At 36.6% G+C, this 27,397-nt stretch overlaps 1 protein-coding gene across 3 annotated transcripts in view; it reads right to left on the reverse strand.

The window, feature by feature from the left end:
* Positions 1–27,397, reverse strand: part of PTPRR (protein tyrosine phosphatase receptor type R) — a 292,025-nt gene that overhangs the window by 120,107 nt on the left and 144,521 nt on the right. For 2 of the 3 annotated variants that reach the window (XM_032295669.1, XM_032295668.1), the window contains 3 exons: positions 15,291–15,404; positions 12,102–12,257; positions 5,898–6,008 (listed from right to left, as the gene is read on the reverse strand). In XM_032295669.1, the coding sequence (XP_032151560.1) occupies positions 5,898–6,008; positions 12,102–12,257; positions 15,291–15,395 (372 nt within the window). In that variant the 5' untranslated portion in view covers positions 15,396–15,404. Of the gene's footprint in view, positions 1–5,897; positions 6,009–12,101; positions 12,258–15,290; positions 15,405–15,489; positions 15,496–27,397 lie in introns of those variants that run through there. The other variant, XM_032295671.1, reaches the window with a different exon arrangement.

The following is a 27,397-nucleotide window of genomic DNA, read 5'->3' on the forward strand; positions in this document are numbered from 1 at the left end:
TATGGAGGGTTGGAAAAAAAACCCAGAATCCCAGTTTTCTGACTTCCAGGTATGTGATCATTCAACTCTACTGTTTCTGCCAAATTCTCCTGTCCTTCTCTGAAACCTCTTTTCCAAAGCATCTGGAAAACAGTGTCAGAGATTTTTCTCTGCACAGATTGAGATCTGGAATATAGCATATGCGTATTTCTCTATGGGAATTCACTTTGTTTAAAAACTCAACCTAAAAGCTTACTGTAGCAATGGCAAGTCAACATTTTGCCTTCATCTCTAAGAGCTTGTTTGACTCTTGGACTGGAATAAAGTCATTTAATAATTTGAAAAAGGAAAAGAGAACATATTATTGAATGAGAGGAGATGTAAAAGTCAAACTATAGCAAGAGAAAGAAAATAATAGTGGCAACAAAAGAACCAGAGGAACACAGAAATGGGAGGAAGCTAAAAAAATTCTCTGAAGCTTTTTTGCCGCTTAAAATTTTCATTCAAAAATCTCATAAGTAATACAAAACATCCCGTTTGGATTAGAATGTGTTCGGATTTCAAAATGATGCCACCAACCACTAGTCTTTAACATTTGCTATTTATGGCATTTTACAGTTAGTTCTGAAAGAGTTCATTCATTCTTTTCTTTCAATTTAATAGTCCTGAGTCAATCCCTACTACATTCCATAAACAAGATATTGTAGATGCAAAAGTAACGCAGAACTCTGTCCTCTAGGAATTCATAGGCTTTCAGAAAAGATAACTGTGTAAAAATCGTGTTCAGTACAAAGTACTAAGTGCAGAAAGAGAGGTGTGCCCACAGCACACAGGTATGGTGTGGCACACATTTACCAGTTTCGTCTGGGTAGAATGGTTCCGATAAATACAGCCATTCTCATCTGCTACTACTGGAGTGATTTGTGGTCAGAAGTGTATGTTCATAAGACAGATGGTAAGACCAAAAAACTCCCACAGTTTGACTCCTTATGAAATCAATAGAATTATGTGGGCCCCAACTTTCAATTTAAATAGACCTGGATTTGAACTTTTACCACTTCCTACTCCCTGACCCCATATCCATTTATTGCATGTTCTTGTTCAAGTCATTCACTCTTTCTGAATCTTAGTTTTCTCACAAGTAAAATTAGTAAACTAAAATATGTTAAGCATTTAGTACTAGGCAGTAAATTTAGTACCAATAACTGCAATAAATGGAAGAAACTAATTGTTATTGTTATTACTATTAAGACAGTTGTATTCTTCTTAATACAGAAAAAAATCTGAAAATTAGTTTGAGATATATGCCTACTTAATCAATCATTCCAGCTAGGAATCTAGTCCTATTTTCCTTCGTCCTTAGGGATTATGTGCAACAAATGAGAAAATTATGTCTACTTTTGACATGTGCTTATTGCATCATGTTAAGGCTATAGCAGGTGGTTCAATGTAAGATTTCTTGCTACAGCTACCAGACTACAACTAGAGAAACTCTTTCTCTCCCATATGTATGACTCTCCTATGGATCTAACATGCCAGTGCTTTTATTGACCCAAACAACTATTTTCATGTGATTTCTAAATCTACTTTCAAGAAGCAATCTGGCCTGTAGACATCTCTACCTACATTTCATAAATGTCTTTGTACTTGTTAATAAACCTGTAAGGACATTTGAATGTCTAATTTACATGATAAATGATGTTCTATTATTTCTTCAAGTTTAAGAACTAATTCTTCTTAGTAATAACTTTCTTTCATCTAAAACAGACTGAATAGACTGGAAGTTGCCCACACATTTTTTTCTGGGAAAACTGCATTTTTCTATTTGTCGCTCCACGCACTCTACATTCACATTTGTGAGGTGCTAAATAAGTCACATATTTGAAAATGTCATGGCCGTCTAATTTTATGCCTGGCAACATTTATATATATATGTATTTTAAGGAAAGTAAACAATATGCCACTTTTCAAAAATTTTTGCCAAGTCTTATGTTGTTGTTACATAGCACATACAACCTTCCATTACAGCAATTTACCTATGTAATTGCATAATAAAATCACATGCTTTTCATTTCTGGCATGTAGGAAGCCTAATGCAAATGGAAGCACTGATCTTTCATAAATATAATCAATACCAGAGGGAAAATTCTGAGTTTTATCTTTCCTTTGTCATGGAATCAACCAAACTATGGGAAAGAGAACTGGAATACATATGTTTCAGAATGACAAAAGTGATAGTACAAGTATTGCTGAGAAATGCACGTGAAAAACTTACTTTAAATCAAGCTTATGATCACAATAATTTGAACACTTATAAAGATGAGCCTATTTTAGACAATCACTTTGACATGTCCCTAAACGTGAACTCTTGACTCCTCTTAAGTTACATCAGATCAACTTGGCTTTGTGTTAATCCTATTGGGTAGTATTTCTTTTCTTGTGAATATGAACTTGTGATCTGTGTGCTGCTGGTTCCTCTGTTTCTTTTCAGAATTTGTATTTATTTATCTATTTTTCAGAGACAGAGTATCTGTCATTCAGGCTGGAGTAAAGTGGCGTGATCATAGCTCACTGTAATTTCAAACTCCTGGGCTCCAGCGCTCCTCCCCTCTCAGTCTCCACAGAAGCTGGGACTACAGGCATGTCCCATCAGCCTGGCTAATTTTTAAAACTATTTTTTTTTGTTGTAAAGATGGGTCTCACTGTGTTGCCCAGGCTGGTTTTAGACCCCTGGGCTTAAGCAATCCCCCTGTCTCCGACTTCCAAGTGCTTGGATTACAGGTGTGAGCCATTGCACCTGGTCCCCCTGCTACTTTCAAAAGTGACTCCTTCATGTTAAAATTTAAGATAGCATTTGAAATCTATTTAATTATTTCTTTCATTTGTTTAAGAACTATCTGAACATGCTCATCTCCATTTCCAACACGCCCCTCTCCCAGGAAATGAGAACATTTCTACACAGGCAGGGAAGCCAAATTACCTAGGAATCATCTTTAATTTTCCTCCTCTTGCTGAGAATTGGGACACAGCAAGTTCTGTCAGTTCTACTTTCAAGTAAATCTCAATCCTTTACTTCTCTCTATCCCCACCACCCACCCCTGCTCTGGGCCAGCAGCATCTTCTTCATCGGGATATTGCAGAAGCCTCCAGAAAGTTCCTCTTCCTTCCACAATTTTCCCCATCCTCTGTCCACCACCACTTTCTACCAGAAGAAAATGTGATCCTTTAAACACACATAGAAGATCACATCAAGGATCTGCCTAAAACATTCTTCCCCTCAGGCCTGAATAGGCTAAGCTTATTCCAGTTGCACCCACTGTACCCTCTGCCTGTGGGTTCTTTTCTCACATTTTCATCCTTAGGTCTCAAACATCTCAGGTTGCTGCTCTTCTCCACTCACTATTATGGTCTTTTCTTCATAGCACTTATCACTGTGATTTTAAAAATATACTACTTTTTAGAGCAGTTTTAGGTTTACAGAAAAACTGAGCAGAATATACCAAGTTCTCAAATACCTTTCTTCCCTACCTCTTCATTTTGCCCTATTAGTGTGATTCATTTGTTGCAATTTGTGAATCAATATTGATGTATTATTATTAACTAAAGTCCATAGTGTGGATAGTGTAGATTAGGGCTTACTCTTCATACATCGTACAGGTTTTGACAAATCCATAATGTCATGAATTCATTATCACAGAATATAGAATAGTTTCACTGTCCTAAAATCTCCTGTCCTCTACCTAATTGTTCCCTTTCTCTGCAGTCTCTGGCAACCACTGATATTTTTACTATCTCTATAGGCTTGACTTTTCCAGAATGTCATATAGTTGGAATCACATAGTATGTTCACCATTTGATATTTAAAAAATTAACTTATTTTCTATGTCTCCCTCTAAAGTAAAGACTTCAAGAGAACAGGGATCTTATCTGTCCTGTTTTCTTCTTTGCCCACAACACCAACAACAAATAGGCCCACAGAGAATATTCTGCAGGAATCTGTTGATTGAATGAATAGATGAATCTACCTGCTAACCCAATAGAGAGCAATCACCTATGCTTCTGAAATGCCCCTTTCCTGATTTGTTCTAATAACTTTGGAGCCAACTTAACCTAAGTTTCTGACTTAAATATTGGGAAAGGAAGAGTCATCCTCTGGCTCCAAGTGGTTGAGGGTGTGACTACTATAGGTCCTTTTGCCATGAGACCAACATAGACATTTATCTAGTTACACTGGATACATGAGCACACCCTGACTTAGAAATGTAGACTCTGAAACACATCCTCTATGTTAGTAGCAAGCTCTGCTTAGTACTCAAAGGCCGGGCATGAATCTGCTTTCCCACTTCCCTCCTTTTATCCTTGCCTTTGCTTTTCTGAATCACATCCATTGATCCCCTGAATATTTTCCACTTTTATCACTTTCAACCTCTTTCTATTCTTCCCCTCCTCTTATCCTTTTTCATCTGCAAAGAAGAAAAACATGCTAATTGTGACTGACAAGACAGGGAACAGCACTTGAGATTTCCCGTATGAAGGAAAGAAGAACCATGTATATTAAAGTACAATTAACTATAACAAGGAACTACATCCTTAAAACAGAGATGCCCAGAATACTCTGCCACAATTTCTGCAAAACCTCCAACTATCTCATTAAAATTCTTTTCTCTTAATCTCTACCATGTGAAATATAAAAATCAGTTGTTTTTTTACGCAATTCTAAATTTTTCTTTTGTTTATTGAGTCACAATTCTTAGAATTTTTTTTTTCTTAGTGCCTGACCCATAGGAGCTACCTCTGAATTAATTATGATGGGAGATTTAGGGTTTTCTTGTTATTTCACATATTTTGAACTCTAGAAAACATGCTCATCTTTACCCTGTTTAAGACCATGCTTGTTTTATATCCTCTAAGCTTAGACCCCTGCAGCCTCTGTCTTTCCAGATGGAGCCCTAATCTTTCTGACAGTAACCCCTTCCCAGCACAGGGAGCAGAAATAAACAACATCCAATAAAACACGTAGCAACATTTGTTGATTGTGGAGAGAAATAAGGAGCGTAATGACTTTTGGGGAGCACTTAAAAACCAAGGAAGAAGTATTTTTTTAACGTACAAAATTAAAAAGAACATAGCTCACAGGGAAAAAAGGACATTAAAACCTATTTGTAAACTCTAATTATTATACATCTGGAAATTTTCAAGAGAGTAGAAAAATCTTATTCTACTCTAAACATACTGTTAATTCATTCAATACCAAATAGTACTGCTTAATTTAGTGGGTTAGGTTTATTTTGGGTTCTATTTTTAAAATTAGAAATATGCTTTTAAAGCCTACATATTATTACTTACAGAGCTATTCCAGAATATGCATTTGTACTTTTGTATTATTTATCCACCTTAAAAATGAATTAGTAGTCTAACTAATTTAGCCTTTGAGGGTATAATCATCTTCTTTTCATAGAATGCTTTCAAGGCCTTTTAAAAATAAGGAAATCTACCATTCCTTAGGGAGTAAGCTTGTCCCAAAGACATATTTCTTTTTAATTTTTTTTCCTGAGTTCCATAAAGATGATATAAAAGGAGAAATAAAGTAAACCCAAAGTGTGCCCGTGAGACTTTACTGATGTTGAGGGCTTCAGTGACCTCAGTAAATCACTTTCTAAAGCTTCATTCTCAGAGTTGATCAAGTTACTAAAAACTGCACTGCAATTACAGCCTTATTATTCAGGTCAGCATCCTTAATTCCATAAGCTTTCCTTTAGAAATCGCTCTGATGTCAGATATGAAATATTCCTAATCTAACAGGATCATAGTCTTGCTTCTGCTCCCAAGCATTCTGCATTCATTTGAATGGCAATGTACCCACTAATATCAAGCAGTGGGCTCAGCAAAGGATAAAATAGACAAAGAAGCAAACTTACCATCAAACACGTTACTATAATAACAAAGATGCTGAGAAAAATGACAACAGCATAAAATCCTTCTTTGCTCCAGATTTTGTCCGCTTCATGCTGCCCTTGTAAAACATTTTTCTTTAAAAGCAAAACAGAAAGTCCGATGTTAAATGAGAGCTTGAGAAAACTGGCGTTCTTATCAGATACTAAACATATTTTTAGCCTTATTCCATTCAGCATAGTGCAACACACCTACACCCCCCGCTGCCAGAGCTTCTTCTCAAACTGATCTAAGACAACAGACTGCCATCCTTACATATCAAAAAATTATTTAGTCTCCTGGAATAGGAGTAAGCGTGACTGACATGGCATCCGCAGGTCCCAAGCTTTCTAAATATCCCTGAGTATCTCTCTTGGAAACTACCTGGTTCATAGGTAAGAGAGTTCTGTTCTTTTCTGTGTGGAGGAAATTGTTTCTGAATATTTCCTTACTCTAAGTCCCCTCCCACAACATCAACACCCTGGATTATGCGCTGTAATACTGTTCTTTACTTTTAAACAAAAGTGAAACAGGTGCAAACAAAAGCTTGTGGTGCATTAATAAGTACAGCAACAGTGCCAGGATTATTTCTTTTCTTGCTTTTAATCACATTTTTTTTAAAGTGGAGTCTATATTGTCAAAATCTGGCTAACATATCATCTCAACAACATATATTTTTAGAACACCACATATTTTTCTAAAGTAATAGGGAACATCAAAATGTTCAGAATTATTTGGCAATAAAAGGTAAAATTCATAGATTATTTTTATTTGTATCATTTTCGTTCCACTTTGGGGGTGGAAGAATGGAGAAGCAGCACGAATAAAGTGTGCATGACTGTATTAGTTTTATTTCATTAATTCTTTTTTCTAAATAAGCACATTGACTAAAATTTATTCTTAGAATAAAATTAAGTTTTATAATTTAACGGCAGTATAGATTTATAGTTAATGAAACTAACTTGAAATTAAATGGTACATGATTAGGAAAAACATGTAAAGGCTAAATCAAGTCAAATGCTTTAACTCAACTAAAATTTCATTTTTGTTGAAGGTTGCCTCCCTTTAGTGAGGCTACATATCTGTCATTAGAGATTGTCTCCAGTGATTAAGAAGACCTTGAATAAAACATATATTGTTGGTGTCTGAACTTTGAAATCATTGCTAATTTACTTTTAAGCCTTTAAAAATAAAACATATCCAACATTTATAAATCAGACAAAAAATTTTACCTTGAAAAATATTTTATGAGAACTTTTATTTTGGAATGCAAGTGAGTTCTAGTGGGAAGATAAGCAAGGCTGAACAGAAAAGATTTTTGAGTTCAATTGTGATTACAAAGATTACTTGGAGAAAGCCTTTAATAATTGCTAAAGTAATCAGGATTCTATTTCCTTTATTTGTAAAACATTGATGTGCTCGTTAATTATAATATAATAGTATCTTGCCTACTTTCTGGGACACAGATAGATGCATAGATATAAGAAATGATTTAGATATGAATTTTAAAGATATATAAATGACAAATCAATGGAGAAGCTGAAAATATTTGATTGATAAAATGATTAGAAACCAAGTATCCTGCCACAAAGAAAACTTTGGGTTCAAGTGACAAATTTTCTTTCACCTCTTTGATGTCAGCCATATCGTTTTTTATTCCAGTGTCTCTATAAGCATAGCTGGAAACTAATAGAAAACTCTTGCAGAAATCAGGTATAAATATGGAAATGAAATTTTTTTACAGGCAACAAAATAGCATCCATTGTTTGCTATAAAAGCAAACTAGTTAAGCCTTCAAGTAGGCAGCATAAATTTGTCAAATTTAAGTGTAAGGAGTTGAGCTTAAGCCCATGTAAAATTTGGATAAAAAGGGGTGGTTAGGTGGGTGGAAAGAGATTTTGTGTTCCTAACCCGATTTGGTTCATTTTTTTTCCTTGCTATAGTTCTATAACTCCTAGAATATCAACATGTTCCTTCCTGCTTAAGACAAACCTGTTTTCTTTTTTAACTGAAGCAGTAATGATGAAAAAATTAACTCCTACCCTCCCATCCCCCACCCTCAGTTAAAAAGACACGTGTTTTGAACTCCTAGAACTTAGTCACTGCATTTTCTTGATAAATAGATTTCTTTCTGAGTCATGCTACTCCTGCTGAACACTACTATATTTGTACAGAGATCTAAAAAACCTGATAAGGGCAGGGCAATAAATGGAAAAGTTTGTAGTTAAGAGCTCACAAATCAAAGGACTATAATTCACAAGAATTTTCAATCTAACCTTTGCATAGGGTTAACCCCATGGTTTTTATAGTTTGTCAGGGGGCTGAGGGTTGAATAATTCAGAGGCTCTGTTGTCGGGTCAAGCTAATGCCACTACATCATCTTTATGTTTTATTTCATAGCCACACTGCTTTGCCCTTTAACTTAGTTGCAGTAAAAGAAGCTGATGGGTTTTATTATTTAAAATCTGGGCAGTTTTTTGTATAGGTAACAATGTCTTCTCTATATCCTGTTTAATAATTTGATGCAGTATAGCTCATTCTTTTTTCTTTCTTTTGTCCTACATCTCTCTTTAAATATTTTAATCAATTCTGATCTCAGATGCAGGCGATCCCAATTGCTAGGAGAGGTGATTCAGAGATACAGAGGATCTAGGACATACACCTCTTTAAAAGAGATGAAGCACACAGAATAAGAATGAAGTGCAAATGTTACAAAGTATCTGGTTAATTCGATTGACTTAGGCAGATAAATGAGATGTATCCTATAACAATATGGCTTTGTTTGATAAATGCCAAGCTTCCCTTGTACTGTGCATAATGTGAGCAATTGTTCTGAATGGTCTAATACAGGTTGATGTTGATTGTATGCTCCTCAGCACTGTATGGCTAGGTCTATACTAGACTACCTGCTAGTGTTCCTAATGTGAAGGAATAATCATTAAGCTTACACATTACTGTTTATATTTATATGCAACGGCTTTTTTTCTTTGTAAATATTTCATGAAGGTACCAGTCAGCACATTGGACTTTTATTTAAAGAAGGTCACTTTCTCCTTTGAAATATAAGATTTGGAAACTGGAGTAATTTGCAATTGAACAACAACAAAATTCCTAAATCATTTTTTAAAATGTCAATACAGAACTTACTGTTTTTAACAGGTATTTATTTTATACAAACATTTAATTTTATTTTCCTGGGATTTTATTTATTAGGCAAGAGGAGGTCTAGTTTTATCTGCATGAGTGCCTATAATGTTCTACATATCATATAAAAATATATAGAAGAAATAATGTCTTTTCCTTCAAGAAACAGATTACAAATGAAAACAGATGACTAAACAAAAATAGTTTCCTAGTTGGTATTTTTTTGTTTGTTTCTCAAGAGTCATTTTCAATTAAAAAAATCAAGCATATGAAAAAAAATCTTTCCATGAAAGTGATTAACATAAGTTTAGGAAGAGATGCTTTGAGGCATCATTCACAGTGTTCTATAATTCATGCAAAGGATGAAAAGCAAAAATACCAAAGTCCTTTTTTTCTGTTAATGAACATGTTGCAATAGCATGTTATAATTTTAAGATTAAAATGTGAGAAAATGGATTGAGGCATAAGTTGTTATACAACATTAACCACAGAAAAGATGAATAAAGATGTAAGAAAACTCACAGAATAGCATTCACCAGTCTTACTATCAACCAACATTTTTTCAGGGCTCCTTTAGGTTGTATCTATACCAAGCACCTCCCCACTGGGGTGCCTGCTCACTACAGACAGCTTTTCTCTGTTTCTGCAATTCAAGACTCTGGTCAAAGGTCAAAGGGTAATGCCTGGTACCTTCTAGGAGTGTCCAAACAAAAGGTTCAAACAATCCGTCTGTCCTTCATGATATGCTCCTTATACCTAATTCAAATATTTCCTCAACTTCTGTAATGTGTATTTTCTAAATTCTAGATTTCTAGGTTCCAAAAATTTTATGAGAAACTGTCACATTTTGATCATCAAATACACTTTCATTATTCAAGTGTAGTCTATTGTGAGCTACTAGCTCTGTGAGAGGCCATTAAGCTAAGTACCTCACCTTCACTGGACTGGGGTATATTGGAGGATTCCCAACCAAGTGCTTCCGTTAAGCCAGCTCTTTTTGTATGGGCAGCTTTTCTTGGTTTGCAAATTTGAGTGACTCAATATGGTGCTGTATTCTTAAAGCGTTCAGACTGGCTTTTGAACTCAGGATAAAGCACAGGGAAGACCGTTTATATGATTCTCTAAAAGCTTATGGGAAGCAGAATATATTTATCCAACGGTCTTTCTAAAATTTAAAGAATTGTTCTAGGCAAGATATGTGCCAGTCAGTCTGTGAAGGGCCTGAAAGGGATGGGAACACAAGGTAAAGAGCATCTTCATCTGTGGAGGCACAAGGGATACTTTGCTACACAGTAGACTGATATTGAGAAATGAAAGGTGTGTAGACAAATCAATATACACAAAAGCATGGAGGAAGGAGAGAGTATGTGTATCATGACATCTATCAAGTTTAGAATTGCTGAAATGTAAACTAGGAAAGTGTCGTTTGACAATTACAAAGTCCAGCATACAAAGGACCATATACCATATTAAGAAATCTAGACTTTATTTCATAGTATTTTGAAAATCAAAGAAGAATCATGAAATTAGGAGGGCATGGCCAGATTTACGCTGAGAAAGATTACTTTGCTGGCGGGACAGAAAACACATTGGGTGTGCTGGGAAAGAGAACAGAGAGAGGCACAAAACCAAATGCAGGAAGTCTAGTTGTGGGTGGTTGTGACAGTCGTGGTTCAATGATGACATATATTCTCATGTGCCAATTCATTCAGCATTCAAATTACATTTGTGTACTACCTACTGTGTGAGAATTTCTACATATATTTAAAAAATTCAATCCATAGTTCAAGTTTATAAGTGCTATAACAATTTTGGATTTGAAGAAACTGAGGCTCAGGGAGGTCGACACTATGCAAAGAGACACGATCTCACAGAGATTAAATGGCCTGCCCACAATCACACACAGTTTAAATGTGGCTTTGGGAAACAAACTCAATCTGGGCTCAAGTGATCCTGCTGCCTCAGCTTCCCCAGCAGTTAGGATTACTGGGGAGGGAAGCCACCATGCCCACCTAGAGTTTTTTATACGACACTTGTGATACTTACTAAAATAAGAGGCAGTGTGCTTTACTGTAAAGGCGAATAGACTAGGCATCAGGAGATCTAGATTTTGGCCAGGCAAGATGGCTCACTCACACCTGTAATCCCAGCATCCTGGGAGACCAAGGTGGGAGAATTGCTTAAGGCCAGGCATTCAAGACCAGCCTGGGCAACATAGCTCAACCCTGCCTCTATAAAAGAAAAAAAACAAAAGAAATCAAGATTTTAGGTGGTGCTTTGTGCCTCTCTTGTTGTCACCTTGAGACAGTCACATAATTTTTATGGGCCATACTTTCTGTATCTACAAGGTGTTACACATGTTCCCTCCAGTCTAATTTCATGATTGCATGAATTGAATTACATGTATTTAGGATGACGATGCTTCCAGCATGTTTGTTAGAGCAGGATGGAGTAAAAGAAGTGGAAAGGGAATTAAATCCACTCAGGAGTGAGATGATAGAGGTGGCAGAGAAAATGTTTTAAAAGTGCCAAATTTGGAAAATACTACGAAGAAATATGTGTAGTTCTTAAGATTGTTTCTTCAGCAAAAGAAAAATCACATTTCAAATTAATTCCAAAGTTATGGGAAACAGTGAATATCTGGTGACCATTTTGACAATGAAAACAATGAGAAGGAGTGTACCTGTAGGGAAAGAAAGGTTTAAAGGTATTTTTTTTTGACATATCAGTTTCAAGTGATCAATTGACAAATACATCTAAATCTTCTTTCTTCTAGAAAATTTACTAGGTAAGTCAAAATAAGTTATAAGGCCAGAAAGGTTTGAAGAAGAAAAATGCCAAAGAGTGAAACTTCAGTGTGAAAATGCATTTCCGTAAGAAGTAAACATATACAATGTAAAGATCAGACAATTCTGACACTCAGGGAAATTTTTATTATCAAGTAACATACAATAAAAAGCTTTCATCTCAAAGCCTCTTGGGATTGAATTACCATAGCACGCTAACTGTTCACATTCTAAAATGAAACGTTTTGTGCAACAACATACCTCAGGAGAGACGTCTGTAATTCCAAATTGGGATAAACTTTGATGCAAAACATTGATATTAAGTGAACGAAGAACTTCCTCAGAGGGCAGAGCATCAGAAATTCCTGTTTTACGGTTTATGGGAGACACAAACAGTTCAATACTGTTCTTCTTTGCCTAATAAAAGCAGAATATTTGTATGTGTTATAGACATTTTAAACAACTTTGGAGAATATTTTTACCTTTCCTTTAGAAACATTAAAGGAAGTCAGAATTCTAGGATCCTAAAAGGCATTGTGGAGATTATATTTATTAGTTATTCTCTGGTAGACTTAATATTACCAGTCCAAAGTCTAAAATCTTCAAATAGATTTCTTGCAATTAGTTGTCCCCCAAAGATTTGTAATTTTGTATTTCATTGTATGCTGATTAATTTACCATTCTATATTGTAATTTTCTGATGTAGATTGTTCAGATGTTCCCTGAGTAATTATGTTTAAAGAAGCATTTTAAAATCAAATGAATTAAATACAATCCAATGTAATAGTAAAATTGCGTATTAGACATCACCACTCTCTATTACTTTTATCGATTGTGTTAATGTGAAGGCTTGGTTAGGTAAGGAAGATGGTGCCAGATGAGCTTTGAAATCCTTTTCCTGATTCTGTTCTTCACCTCAAATATGTCACACATTTAAAACCAGTCATTTAGTAGAAATCCAGATATTGTGTGGTGATGTCATAATACTTTTCCTATTAGTATTACTTCATTAGCTAAAATGGAATCAGAGAATTTCTTACCATAAATATCTGATATTCTACATATGCACACACAAACAGCAGACAAAAATGACATGGCCATTGATAATATTATCTTTTACAACTTATGTAATACACTAACAGAATGAAATTGTTAGCCTTCTTTCCGACACATGGAGCTCTCTCATGCTAGAAAATTCTCTTTTAATGTGCTTTATCAGAATTTTAGCTGGGTATAAAATGAAGTATCAATTTACTACTAGCAAGCCAGGAAAAGTATTTTCATATTTGCAGAGAAAAACAGACAATAACTAAATACTGATGTGAAACATGTTTACAATAATTTAAATAGTTTGTGACTTAATAACAATGACAGTAGGGACAGAGCACTTGTGTTGTGCCTGACATGCTCCTATGTACCTTAAATCTCTTATCGCATTTATTGCTTAGAACACCCCCAGGCAATAGGTATTATGTTTATCTCTATTTTACAAATGAAATGTAAGTGGCTTGTCCATATTCACACGGATGGAATATGGCCACACTGGAAATGAAGTATGGTTTTGTCTGTCTCCAAAACACATGCTGTTAATCACCACACTCTGCTATCTCAGGTATTGTAACTCTAGCTATTACAATAACTACTTTTAAGCATGCTACTAACATTCTCTGAGGATAAGCATATCCCTTCCTCAGTGTGGCAAATCCCTCCTTCATCCCTGCAAACAGCTATAATGCTCATTAATCCTATATGTATAAAAGTATATCTAAGATATCTATATCTAAATAATCTCTCTCTATATCTTAGCAAAATACAGATGCACAGGTTTATGCATATATATTTTTATGTGTATATATACGTATAAAAATCTAGATCTAGATCCAAGACTTTTTTTGAGACAGAGTTTCGCTCTTGTTGACCAGGATGGAGTGCAATGGCATGATCTCTGCTGACTGCAACATCCACCTCTCAGGTTCAAGCAATTATCCTGCCTAAGCCTCCCAAGTAGATGGGATTACTGGCACCCCCAACCATGCCCGGCTATTTTTTTGTATTTTTAGTAGTAGAGATGGGGTTTCACTTTGTTGGCAAGGCAGGTCTTGAACTCCTGACCTTAGGTGATCCACCCATCTTGGCATCCCAAAGTTCTGGGATTACAGGCATGAACCACCACACCCAGCCGAGACTTGTTTAATGCCTAAATCTTCTCATTTGAGCAAGGTATGCCCTGGATATAAGTAACCTTCACTATTCAAGAGAATGGTATATTTCTTCTGTGGTACAAGTTAAAACTTTTTAAAAGCTTGTTCAGTTCTACAACATTGTTGATTCACAGACTACAAGTTTTTACGAGGAAATGAAACAACTCACTCTCCACACACAGAAAAAATAAAAAGAAACATAAGACCCAAACCAAAACGAAAAGCAAATTCCCTCCATAGCGAAGGCAGACTGAGCAGTAGAAAGCTGAACTCCATGCAGAAGAAGCACAGCAATTTAAGGTTGGGAGAATGCAGAGTCCTTGCTTGGACTCCCATTGTAGTAGAAATTGTTCAAGAACAATTTAAAACCTGTACAGTGATCCCAAAGCCCCTTTTCACATAAAACTGAGGTGACTAGCTATTTGCATTTTTTTGCCCTTTGCTCACACCCACTTTCCAGTGCAGTTGGGAATATGTAGTTGGATAATATCCAGGTTCCCAAACACCGAGGAAAGACAGGAATTAATGAATGCGGGCAAATGACAGATAGGCCTAGCCGGGTCCTATACAATAGATCCTTTGGATTTACTTCATTTTTTTATTTTTATTTTTTATTTTACCCACTCAGATGCCCATTCAAGTTTTCTCTTGGTTTTCCCGGACTACCAATTCCTGCATTCCACCTGGGCTGCAGTCCTCAGGGTCAGTTCTTCCTTATTCTTTGTTTAAAATGCCACCCCCCTCCAACCGCTTTGTGTATTCAATGTCCGTCATTCTATTGATATACTTGAAAGGGCTTTAATAAATAACATCTGGAAACAGTGCCTCACCTGATTCAGAGGCGTTCACTCTAAGGGAGAATGTTTTTGGACTAGTGCCATGTTGGTAAGGCAAACGTTTTGGGCCCTTTCATTTTACCACAGGAGCTAGGCTTGAACTATGACAGAGTTAAGAAACTTCCACTATAAAAAGCCAGATGATAAAACATTTAGGCTTCATGAGTCAATCTATTGCAACTACTGAACCCTGCCACTGTAATATAAAAGTCACCATGGGCAATCCATAGATAATGGATATGGCTTATTTCATAAAATTTTATTTACGAAAACAGATGATGTGCCAGATTTGGCTCATGAGCCATACAACTAAAGCATGAGCACTTTAGTGATTAAAACACACACACACACACACACACACACACACACACACACAGCTTGAATTTTGGGAATGTAAAATGTAGGTATCTTACAATGAGGCGATTGATGTGCACTTGTTGAGGTAAGAGTCCTAAAGCTGCAGCCACTCCTTGACGGAAGATCCGAAGCAAGGTTATGTTCAGCTTGTTTATATCCATTTGCAGTGTCTGGAAAATAAAGACAAAATAAATCCAAATTATAGTTTTAATAAGTCTTTGGTTCAGGACATTCAGTTCTTGACTGATGAGTGACCACCACAATTTCTGTGATGTTTTCACTAATAATACTTTATTATATTTTTGATAGAAATAAAATTATAGGAACATTGCATGTGAAGTTTTAAATAGTGTTAAAAAGATATATTATATACACCATGGAACATTATGCAGCGATAAAAAGAAGGAAATTATGTCCTTTGCAGCAACATGGATGCCACCAGAGGCCATTATCCCAAGCAAAGTAATGCAGAAACAGGAAACCAAATAGTGCATGTTCTTACTTATAAGTGGGAGCTGAACACTGAGTACCCATGGACTTAAACATGAGAGCCATGGACACTGGGGACTGCTGGAGGAGGGAGGAAGGGAAGGGGGTGAAGAACTGCCTATTGGGTGCTCTGCTCACTTCCTGGGTCACGGGATCATCTGTACCCTCAACTTCAGTATTATGACACAGGGTTCCCTTGTGGCAAACATGCACATATACACCCTGAATCTAAAATAAAAGTTGATTTTTTTAAAAAGATGATGTATTATATAATAAGGCAATTTGTCCAGTTATAATAAAAAGCACAAATGGTCAATTCATAAAGAATTTCATTGAAATCTGCCTTGAATAATTTTGCTTTAGTTCAGTTCCAGATGACAGAATGGAATCTGTAGCCAAGTGTATTTCAGTTATTCATCTCCAATTTGTGCTCACACAAGTCACAGAGAGAAAGATGCTGTGTAAGTTCCATAAGGCCTGTCTTGGCAGTTTCTATACATAGTGATTTGCTGCTAGTGCAAGGCAAAAGAATGAGGTGCAAGAATACATTTTCAAACTCTGGTAAAAATGCCAGTGATACTGATGATTTGGTCTAAGATAAACAATTCTTATTCAGTTGTTTGGGCAAACACTTAACTTTCAGGTTTGCTTTGGAAAAAATTTAAACATTAAAAAATTCTTAAAATACAAATTATGATAATGACAATATTATAACAGTAACTTTTGTTGAAGCCTCAACATGATTACTATACTGAAATAATGAAGTAGTTTACTATATGTGTTTTCAAAAACGCCTCAATCATTTGAGAGATTCTCAAGGTAGGGAAAATAAATCTTTATGCACTTCTTTTATTCTTATAATACTTAATTCATAAATTTGACATAGTAGGCTATCAATAACTGTTGAATGGCTGCAATATCACATGTTCTGTAAAGCTAAGCCTACTTTTGAGTACAGACTTCTCTGATAACAAGACTGATTTACATGCGCAATCTCCTATAGAGTAGGAACCCTTTAGGCGAACTGTCCTCAGTTTGCTTTAAAAAGAGAATAATACTGCTTCAAGGATTTATAGTCTTACAAGGAAGTACTGTAATACACCCTCTATTTTCTACCTGTAAGTAGGTGCTAAATAAGTGACTGGAAAGTGGATTAAATGCTCAATGCTACAGGAATCAGAGAGAATTTGGGAGGTCAAAAGAGGTGTAAGTGTTCCCAGTCAAGATAATGGGTCCAGCTAAAGCTCCAGACTGCACTTCCACCTTAGGGTCTCTTAATGCTTGCATGGAGGCATGGGCCCTAAGATTTGGTTAAGTTAGGGACCAGGAACTGGACTCCTCGTGAAAAATTAAGATCCAGGAAAGGGCAGAATCATTGCAAAACCCTACCTAAGAGCCCAATAATAGGCAACAACTTGCTTCTAGGGAGGAGAAATAAGAATTATGTTGGAGTATATAGAAACCTATATCAAACACAATCAGCAACACTTTTAAATTTTAAAAATTTATCTTAATTTTTTTAAAGGTTAAAACAACAGAAATTTCTTGTCTCACGGTACTAGAGGCTAGAAGTCTGAATCAAAGTGTCAGCAGGATCACGCTCCCTCTTAAATTTGTAGGGGAGAATCCTTCCTTGCTTCTTCTAGCTTCTGGTGTTTGCCAGCAATCCTTGGGATTCCTTGGCTTACAGATACATCACTCTAATCTTTGCATCTGTCATCATTTGGCTGTCTTCTCCCTGTGTCTTCACATAATCTTCCCTCTGAGTGTCTACGTCCAAATTTTCTCTTTTTTTTTTTTTTTTTTTTTTTGAGACGGAGTCTCGCTCTTGTTACCCAGGCTGGAGTGCAATGGCGTGATCTCGGCTCACCACAACCTCCGTCTCCTGGATTCAGGCAATTCTCCTGCCTCAGCCTCCTGAGTATCTGGGATCACAGGCACGTGCCACCATGCCCAGCTAATTTTTTTGTATTTTTAGTAGAGACGGGGTTTCACCATGTTGACCAGGATGGTCTCGATCTCTTGACCTCGTGATCCACCCGCCTCGGCCTCCCAAAGTGCTGGGATTACAGGCTTGAGCCACCACGCCCGGCTTTAAATTTTCTCTTTTTATAAGGGAATCCATTATATTGGATCAGAAGCCCAGCCTATTCCAGTAAGACCTCTTCTTAACTAATTACACTTACAACAAGCTTACTCCAAATCAGGTCACATTCATAGGTACTGGGAGGCTAGAACTTCAATATATGAATTCTGGGCTGGTGATGAGGTGAAATGCAATTCCATCTTTAACAAGGAGAAAGTCAGAATTCTGAGGAAAGAAGCTGCTAACTTGCAGACAGAGACTTGACCAAGAACCTTAATAATGTTGCAACACCTTCTTCTGTTTTCTGTTAGGCTCTGAGTCAATACAAGTAGGAAGTTTAACTGGTTCCCTGAGTGTTCATTCCTGGCTGGAAAGCTGTTTGGGAGGCTGGGAAGGTCCATCAGAAGCATAATTCTATTCCAGAGGTGGCTTGGCAGGCAGAGCTTATCATGGATAAAGGCAGTGGCAAAGTCTTGGTGAGGCAAAAAAAGAGGTAGCTGAATCCAGACACAAGTTGAAATCGACCTTTCTCTTCCTCGTTCATTTCTTAGCATGTCACAGAAAGCAATTCCTACTAGACCTGGGTAAAATGACTTCTCTCGCAACAGAACGTCACCTTCTTCCAGAGAGTAATACTTTTTATTAAATAAAAGTCATCTAATGGTACACAAGTGTTTGCTAAATCATTTTCTATACTTTTAATAGCCTAAATATGTATTTAATACATAACGGAATAATTTAATGCAGAAAGTAACTCTTGAGGCCAACCTTAAAGGACAAGTAGGATTTGGAAATACAGTGATGAGGAAAATAGCATTATATTGTTAAACACAATATATGCATCTGCCTGGCACACCTGGGAGATTAGAAAAACTCAGTCTACCTGGTGGTCCTGAGAAACAGAGGCGTCCTTTCATCCAGTGGCCTGTGTTCATCTCTACCAGACTGCAGAAGCTGCCATTACAGATGAGACACTGTATTCGAGACTCTTGTCTACGACCCTTCCCTTGCAAGACCAAAGATGGATTCCTTAGTTTTCTCCAATGGTGATGAGCAACCACTGACTTCTGTCTCACCAGCAGTGTTTGTCAGGCAGGGAGAGCTGGCTGACAGTGTGCCTGAATTCCCAGGGGCAGGATTTGGAGCCAATTGTCTATGCTGGGAACCCACAAGCCCACTCAAGAGGGTTGTGTACACACTGGAGAGCTCAATTCCCAGGACCATGATTAACCTGAGGCTTGTAACTATAGAAACAGTATTAAAGTATCAGATTGAAATGGTAAATGGGAAGTGAAACAGAAACTAAAGATTTAAAAATCACTGAAAAAAACGGAATTTTGCAAAAATATAAAAGCTGTACATTTGAAACAGAAATTTAGACTACCCAGCTATAGTGAAGAAGTGAATTGAAATAATGAGTTGAAATTGAAATCATCTGGTTCATTGCATCAAACATTTGAATGATTTTCCTCAGTTCTCTGCTTGCCTGCGAAAAGCTGGATTGATTTTGCAGAGCATGCACAGATTTCTGACTATTCCCCATAAAAATAGTGATGCTAAAATATAGTATAAACAGGTACGTATATATTTGAGGGCCTCATATGTGCCAGGCACTACATATAAGTGCAATTTGAGAAAAAGAAAGGATTCTAGACAAAAATGAGAATTTTATTTCAGACAAAATAAAAAATAGATGACTTTCTATAGTTAGAAGATATATGCTACCTCCTTCTCTCTGGGTAGATGCTAGAATGCACAGCCCCTCCTCATCCTATTATGTGAAATCGTGACAACTATGACAGAATAGACATTTTCACAGCAGTAACAAGGCAACAGTTCTCAGGTTGCCATACAATATTGTGAGATATATTTTTGTTTGGATTCTAAATCCATTTGGTCATTTCTAGCATTAAATGTACAAATGATTTAAGATTTTAATTTCAAGAAAATTAAAATGTTCTTTCCAAATGCAAATGGTAAGCTACTTTACAGTAGTAAATAATTTCAAATAGTTACTATGTAAGAACAATTGAGTAATTTTATTGTTGTTACAAACATATACACATGCAGAAAAAAGTATATACAAAATTCAAAGACTTCCAATTCTACCTATATTTGAATATATCGGGCCTCTGTCTTGTTAGATTCCTTTGTCAGTACCCTACTACTGTTCCCCCTCACAAAGGAAATACTACTTTGTGACAAGACTTACTTTCTCTGGTCCCTAGATTGTCCACCAAAGGAGTTAAAGCCTATGGGCCTTAGGTACAAATCGGGGTGATAGGATTCATGAAATGTAACACTTGGATTTAGGTACCAGCATGACATTTGAATTATAAGTAAGCGATTGGCTTTTAGCTATTCATTTTTAAAAGAAGGTTGAATTATTTTTCCCTGGAAGGGAGGCAGTTGGTCCCCTCCTAAAGTTATTAGGCAGCCTGGCCTTTCATTTGGTCATACAAAGTAAGATTTAGGACCATACCCAGTGGTCCAGTGAAGGGACAAAGGCCAAATGTCCATCTCTCTTCCTAAGAGATATCTCAAGTGTTCTTAGAGAAGTGCTGTCTCAATTCCCAGTGGCCACAAAGGACCCAGCTTCCTTGAGGACCAAAGCTTATCAGAAGAAATCCACCCACCCCTTTGTAACTCTAATGTGCCCTTTTTTGCTACCTGAAATCTTGAACTCCATTCTTGGCCAAGGAGTTGGAATGGCAAGAAATTTCCAGCAATAAAAGCAAAAGGTTCTCAGTGTATGCCTTTGAGCTGAGCAGAGGACGCTGACCTGTCAGAGACATTTTATACTTTCACCCCTTCCCGTCTCACAATTCTGCACTTATCCTCTGCTACTAGTTACAGACTAATTATTTTTATTTCTATATTATACATTTCCACCTCTCGGGGTCTTACACCTGCTTCTCTCTTCCTGAATGTTCCACTCACACTTCAAACTCATCATTACTCAAACTGAGCTTACCTTTCTCCCTCTTCCTATCCACAACCAAATTTGCTTCTCTTTCTACATTTACATAACGAAATGAACTATCATATTTGGGTATCATCTCGACCCTTCTGTAGTCTTTACTCTGCCACTAACATGATATCCAATGAATAGTCAAGTTCTGTCTATTCTACCTGTTAAATATTTCTTGAATGTTGAGCCCATATTCTCTTTATCTATAGTTCCATCATTTTGGCTCAGATCATCATCATGACTAACTGGACTATTTGACTAGGATGGGCTGCCAGTTTTCTGTGGTCTCTAACTAATTCCCCGTATGGATATCCTAGTTACTCGTGTAAAATGCTAACCCAATCAAGTTACTATTCTGTTCAGAATACTGTGAGTAAATCTCATTTTCTAACGAATGATCTTAACTCCTCCATTCACCAAATTTGCCCTGTCTTTCCAGTCTTAACCTGTTACACCTTTCCACCACACACATCATACTCCAGGCATACCCAAGGTTTATTAAACATGCCATGTCCTTTCCACATTGTCAGTGCATATGAGGATCAGTGCTAGGGGCTCTTCCTTAACCTTGGAGACTCAACCCTTTTGCTACCTGGAATCTTTAACTCCCCTACCTGGATTCAAGATTCATGGTTAGCAAAGACCATTCTGCCAGTCTACCCTAACCTCCCCCTATCCTTTGCTTGTTCTTTTCACTTCTCCAATAGAACTGTGTTGGACTTTAGGATTTTTTGTTTATATTTTTATGGTAAAAATGTCATGCTTATTACAACAAAATTTAAGGTACAGATAGATATATGGTAAAAAGTACAAATATGCTTGTCCTTGTCCTTCATCCCAATCCCTATTAAGAACCCTGCTAACCATTTCTTATACATACTTCCAAATATTTTCTATGTGTATATAGTATAAAACAACATGCATATATCATATATAATATATATTACTATTAAATACAAATAGGATTAAACTATACATTTTGTTCCCCAACTTGTTTTTCATTTATTAATATATCTGAGATATATTTCTATATTTATAATAGATATCAAATATGTTTTGATTCTGATCTAATAATTTCTTATATTTAACAGATCAGTTTATTCCATTCAATTCTGTTATTTCAACAGGTCTAGATGTTTTGTTACTTTTTATTTTGTTTTTATACTTCCTTAGTTTTCTGTCTTTTGCTATATTGTCTGTTTTTCAGTTGTTGTTCTACATTTATTCTTCCCAAGTCTATATTTATAACATAAAATAAAGCATGACAATATATTTAAGCCATTATTTCTTGATTTATAAAATTTAGAAAGTATTTATTAACTTCTGCCATGAAAAATGAGAAAATATACATCTCTTATAACTTCCCAGTTTTTATAATTATATTATTTCTCTATTGTTATATCTAATGACATTGACATTATATTCTGTGTATTAGAGACTACTCAGAATTCTCCATGATCAATATAAGTGAGAGTGAAGTGATACTTTCAGTCTCAGGCAGTTAACAATGAGGATGGCTTCTCTACCCTTTTTCTCTCTTCCCTCTGTCTACAAGCTGGATGGGTCCAGGGTCACCCTAAAACTGTACTTAAAATGGTGGAGCTACACAAAGGAAAACATCAGAGTCCCCAGATCGCTGCATGGAACAGAGGGTCCCACTCAAAAACCCTCATTAAATAGTGATATGAGTTAAAAACAAATTTTACTGTGTTAAACCACTAAGATATGGGTTTGTACTGATGCATATATGCTGAAACCACAATTTCTACAGTTCTACAGTGATAGTAATATATTCAAATGGATTCAATGCTCATGACCAGTCTTCTATTTTTAGAAGGTTGTCACCATTCTTGAATTCTATATTTTGATGTATCTGTTGTTCAGCTGGGTTTCATATCAAATCGCTTCTTTCAAGTGAGGCTCATGAGTGCTCCGTTTCCTGAGGCGTTAAATGTTTGTGAATGTATTCATGGTGCTTTTAACAATAAATAACAGCTTGGCTGGATATTAAACCACTGACTCAATCTTTCTTTTTTGTTTTTTCCCCCTCTTTGAACTCTGCTGCTATTTTCCAATGCCTTCTGGCACTGAGAGTTGCTGTAAAAAATACCCTGGCCTGAGGCAAATCTGTCTTGTAGATCACTTGCCTTTTCTGTTCCTCATCTCATAAGAGCGTTTACCTTTAAAGTTACAAAACTTCACCAGGATATTTCTTTAGGATGATAGTGCCTGTAATGTGGTATGCCCTTATAGTCTACAGATTCCACAGCATATTTCAGTAATATTTTCCCCTACTATACATTTGAATGATTTTTCGTCTAAACATTTTGGTCTCATCTTCAAAGACATCAATTATGCAATTACATACTCTTTGGCTATCTCACTACATTATTTTATGTGCTTATCTCCCTAATTTGTATGTCTTTATTCACCTAAAATACTCTCAGTTCTGCACTCTATGTCCTTATATTTTTTCAGCAGAATCTTTTCTACTTCTTTTGTTTTAAATGTGATTTCAATTTCTCTCATGGTTTTTTATTACCTTCATTTATCTTCTGAATTCTGCCAATTTATTCTTTGTGATTGTTGTAGACAATATATGGACTCTCCTGATTGTATGAGACAGGAGATGACACAAAACTTGTGTTTATAGTTTCTTGGTATTTTGCATTCATTTTTCTTTTTTTTTTTTTTTTAAAGACAGACTTTTCACTCTTCCTGGCCAGGCTGGAGTACAGTGCTGTGATCTTGGCTCACTGCAACCTCCACCTCCTGGGTTCAAGTGATTCTCCTGCCTTGGCCTCCCGAGTAGCTGAGATCACAGGCATGTGCCACCACACCCTGATAATTTTTTTTGTATTTTTAGTAGAGGCAGGGTTTCACCATGTTGGCCAGGTTGGTTTCAAACTCCTGACCTCAGGTGATGCGCCCACCTTGTCCTCCCAAAGTGCTGGGATTACAGGCATGAGCCACCGTACCCGACCCTGCATTCATTTTTAAATCTATTTTTTTTTTTCAGGAGTTCCTCTTCTGTTTCTCTCTTAAAATGCTCCAATAACTTTCTAACCTGTGTAGAGCTAAATTCCATCATGTGGGCTCAAAAGGCCCTACATTATCTGGCTCCTATTAGCTCTGAGCTTCATCTCAGAGACCTTTTTCAAGCCACTCTGTCCTTTTCCCAGTTCCTCAAGCCAGCTATGCTCATTTTTACCTTATGGCTTTGGCATGCACCTGCCTGCTGCCTGGGGAGGTGTTAGCCATTATTTCATGGTGGCTCCTTCTGGCCATTCAGCTCTGTCTTAATGTCACTTCCTCACAGAGGCTACCCTAGCTTGACCACATTCTATCACATCACCCTGTTTTCTTTTCTGCATAGCATTTATCACTATCTGACAGTTTATTGTTTATTTGTTTATTGCATAATTTTACTTTACGAAAATGTGAGATCCATTGGCGTGGGGCCTTGTCAGTCTGGTTCTCTGCTGTCACCTCAAGACCTGAAACAGTGCCTGGCACAAAGTGAGTATTTAATAAATCCTTGTGAAATGAAGGAACACATGAATCATGATAAGGAACACATGAATCATGATAACCAACACTGGGTAGTTACCAAGTGAAAGAATCTGAGTCATATGATAGGCTTGGAAAGGGTAACAAACCCAGGCCTTGGACTTGAAGGTAAGTTCAGTTTAGTTCACCTGTAATACCTAATAATTAAAAACATACAGATTTGATTTAACATAATTTTGTATTTGATTTAGAATTAACATGTCTCTGAGACTTTGTCCACTACAACATTTAAGAGTGAACAAAATCAAAAGTCGCATCAACTTTTTGAAACTCACTTCTAATAGACAATATCAATATATATTTTATGCTATATTGGTTGTAAATCAAATTCAAATTTACCCAGTGTTAATGCTCATTTCTTGCTAATTTGAGAGTTTTAAAATTTACTTTTCTAATTATGTAAGTTAATGCACATGATAGAAGATTTAGAAAATATAATGAATTAGGCAAGGTGTGGTGGCTCACACCTGTAATCCCAGTACTTTGGGAGGCTGAGGCAGGTGGATTACTGGAGGTCAAGTTTGAGACCAGCCTGGCCAACATGGAGAAATCCTGTCTCTACTAAAAATACAAAAAGTAGCTGAGCGTGGTGGCAGGTGCCTGTAATCCCAGCTACTCGGGAGGCTGAGGCAGGAGAATCACTTGAACCAGGCGGGCAGAGATTGCAGAGAGCCAAGATCATGCCACTTCACTCCAGCCTGGGCATAAGAGAAAATCCACTTCAAAAAAAGAAAGAAAATACAGTGAATTAGAAAAAAGAAATAAGTATTATTCATAATCATGTATCCCATTACCCTGAGATAAGGTTGTGGTATTTTTAGTGTTAGTTTTTTTCTGATACACAGGTTATATCATATAATGTACATATGCATATATGAATATATTACATATACCAACATATATCATACAAATATTTATCCATTTTCATGTGATTCTATAACTACCACATTTCTATAGCTTTCCCCTTTCTATGATTTTTGGAGGAAACACTTTATTCCCCAGTCCTGCTGTTTTATTCTGTGTGGTAGCAGTTTTAGTATAATAATACTCCTGGATTCTTCCTCTTGTCAGTCTCCCCAGGATACGGAAATTGACTTGTATAGCTGGTGCATTTGGAATAATATAGTGGGACATCTGTAGCTCTGTGCTTTCCTTTAGGGGTCTGCCTGCCTATAAAGATTGTATAATCTGGTCTTTTCTTTGCAAGTGGTAAAGTAAGCCCAAAAGGCATTGTCCCTGCATGGGAGTGCTGCAGTTTACCATTGCTGATTGTGACTTGTGAGAAAATCTGCTTAAGAAGGAGATGCAGTCATTAAAGAATATCACTTTCATGCTTTGAAGTCACAAAGTCAGCAGCTCTATCAGCAATAGAATTGACATTTTGATCCCCTTAGCCCTGCTTCCTCCATCTTTCTCAAGCAGGAAAGAACTGTTACGTCTTGGTCCACTAAAACACCAACACGTAGCACCAAAAAGTCAGACAAAAACAATGGGATCCTCAACTTTACAACTTTTCTTGATAGTTGGCCTTGATTTCAGCACAGATATCTGTGCTTGTAGAAGGGTCAGAGAAACATCATGGCAAATAATGTTGTGAAATCATGAGTAGAGGGTTTCCAAAAGAGGTTTCTCAACAGAGGAAGATACTGCTGGAGGTTAAGAAAAATGTGAACAGAAATAGGCTGTTTGATGGTTAATGAGTAGGTAATTAGAAGCCTTCAAGTCCTGATTCTCAAAATGTGGTTCAAGGTGCATTGGGAGGCCATGTGATCCTCACTGAAACTCACTTGAAAAGTGCAAGCTCAAGGAAATTAGAGGGGACACAAACAGATGGAAAAACATTCCATGCTCATGGTTAGGAAGAATCAATATCATGAAAATGGCCATACTACCCAAAGTAATTTAGACATTCAAAAGCTATCCCCATCAAGCTACCATTGACTTTCTTCACAGAATTGGAAACAAACCACCTTAAATTTCATATAGAACCAAAAAAGAGCCCGTATAGCCAAGACAATCCTAAGCAAAAAGAATAAGGCTGGAGGCATCACGCTACCTGAGTTCAATCTATACTACAAGACTACAGTAACCAAAACATCATGGTACTGATACCAAAACAAAGATACAGACCAATGGAACAGAACAGAGGCCTCAGAAATAACACTGCATGTCTACAATCATCTGATCTTTGACAAACCTGACAAAAACAAGCAATGGAGAAAGGATTCCCTATTTAATAAATAGTGTTGGGAAAACTGGCTAGACATATGCAGAAAGCTGAAAACTGGACCCCTTCCTTACACCTTATACAAAAATTAAATCCAGATGGATTAAAGATTTAAACATAAGACATAACACCATAAAAACCCTAGAGGAAAACGTAGGCAACACAATTCAGGGCATAGGCATGGGCAAGGACTTCATGACTAAAACACCAAAAGCAATGGCAACAAAAGCCAAAATTGACAAATGGGACCTAATTAAACTAAAGAGCTCCTGCACAGCAAAAGAAACTATTAGTACAGTGAACCAGCAACCAAAAGAATGGGAAAAATTTTTGCAATCTACCCATCTGACAAAGGGCTAATGTCCAGAAGCTATAAAGGACTTAAATTTACCAGAAAAAAAACAAGCAACCCTGTCGAAAAGTGGGTGCAGGATACGAACAGATGCTTCTCAAAAGAAGCATCAACAAACACATGAAAAAAAGCTCATCATCACTGGTTATTAGAGAAATGCAAATCAAAACCACATTGAGATACCATCTCACGCCAGTTAGAATGGCAATCATTAAAAAATCAGGACACAACAGATGCTGGAAGGATGGCAGAAATAAGAATGCTTTTACACTGTTGGTGGGAGTGTAAATTAGTTCAACCATTGTGGAAGACAGTGTGGCAATTACTCAAGGATCTAGAAACAGAAATTCCATTTGATCCAGCAATCCCATTACTGGTATATACTCAAAGGATTATACATCATTCTACTATAAAGACACATGCACACGTATGTTCATTGCAGCACTGTTCATAATAGTAAAGACATGG

The sequence above is a fragment of the Sapajus apella genome, unplaced genomic scaffold (genome assembly GCF_009761245.1).
Source record: "Sapajus apella isolate SASKATOON/1434 unplaced genomic scaffold, GSC_monkey_1.0 scaffold2, whole genome shotgun sequence".
Taxonomy (NCBI): domain Eukaryota; kingdom Metazoa; phylum Chordata; class Mammalia; order Primates; family Cebidae; genus Sapajus; species Sapajus apella.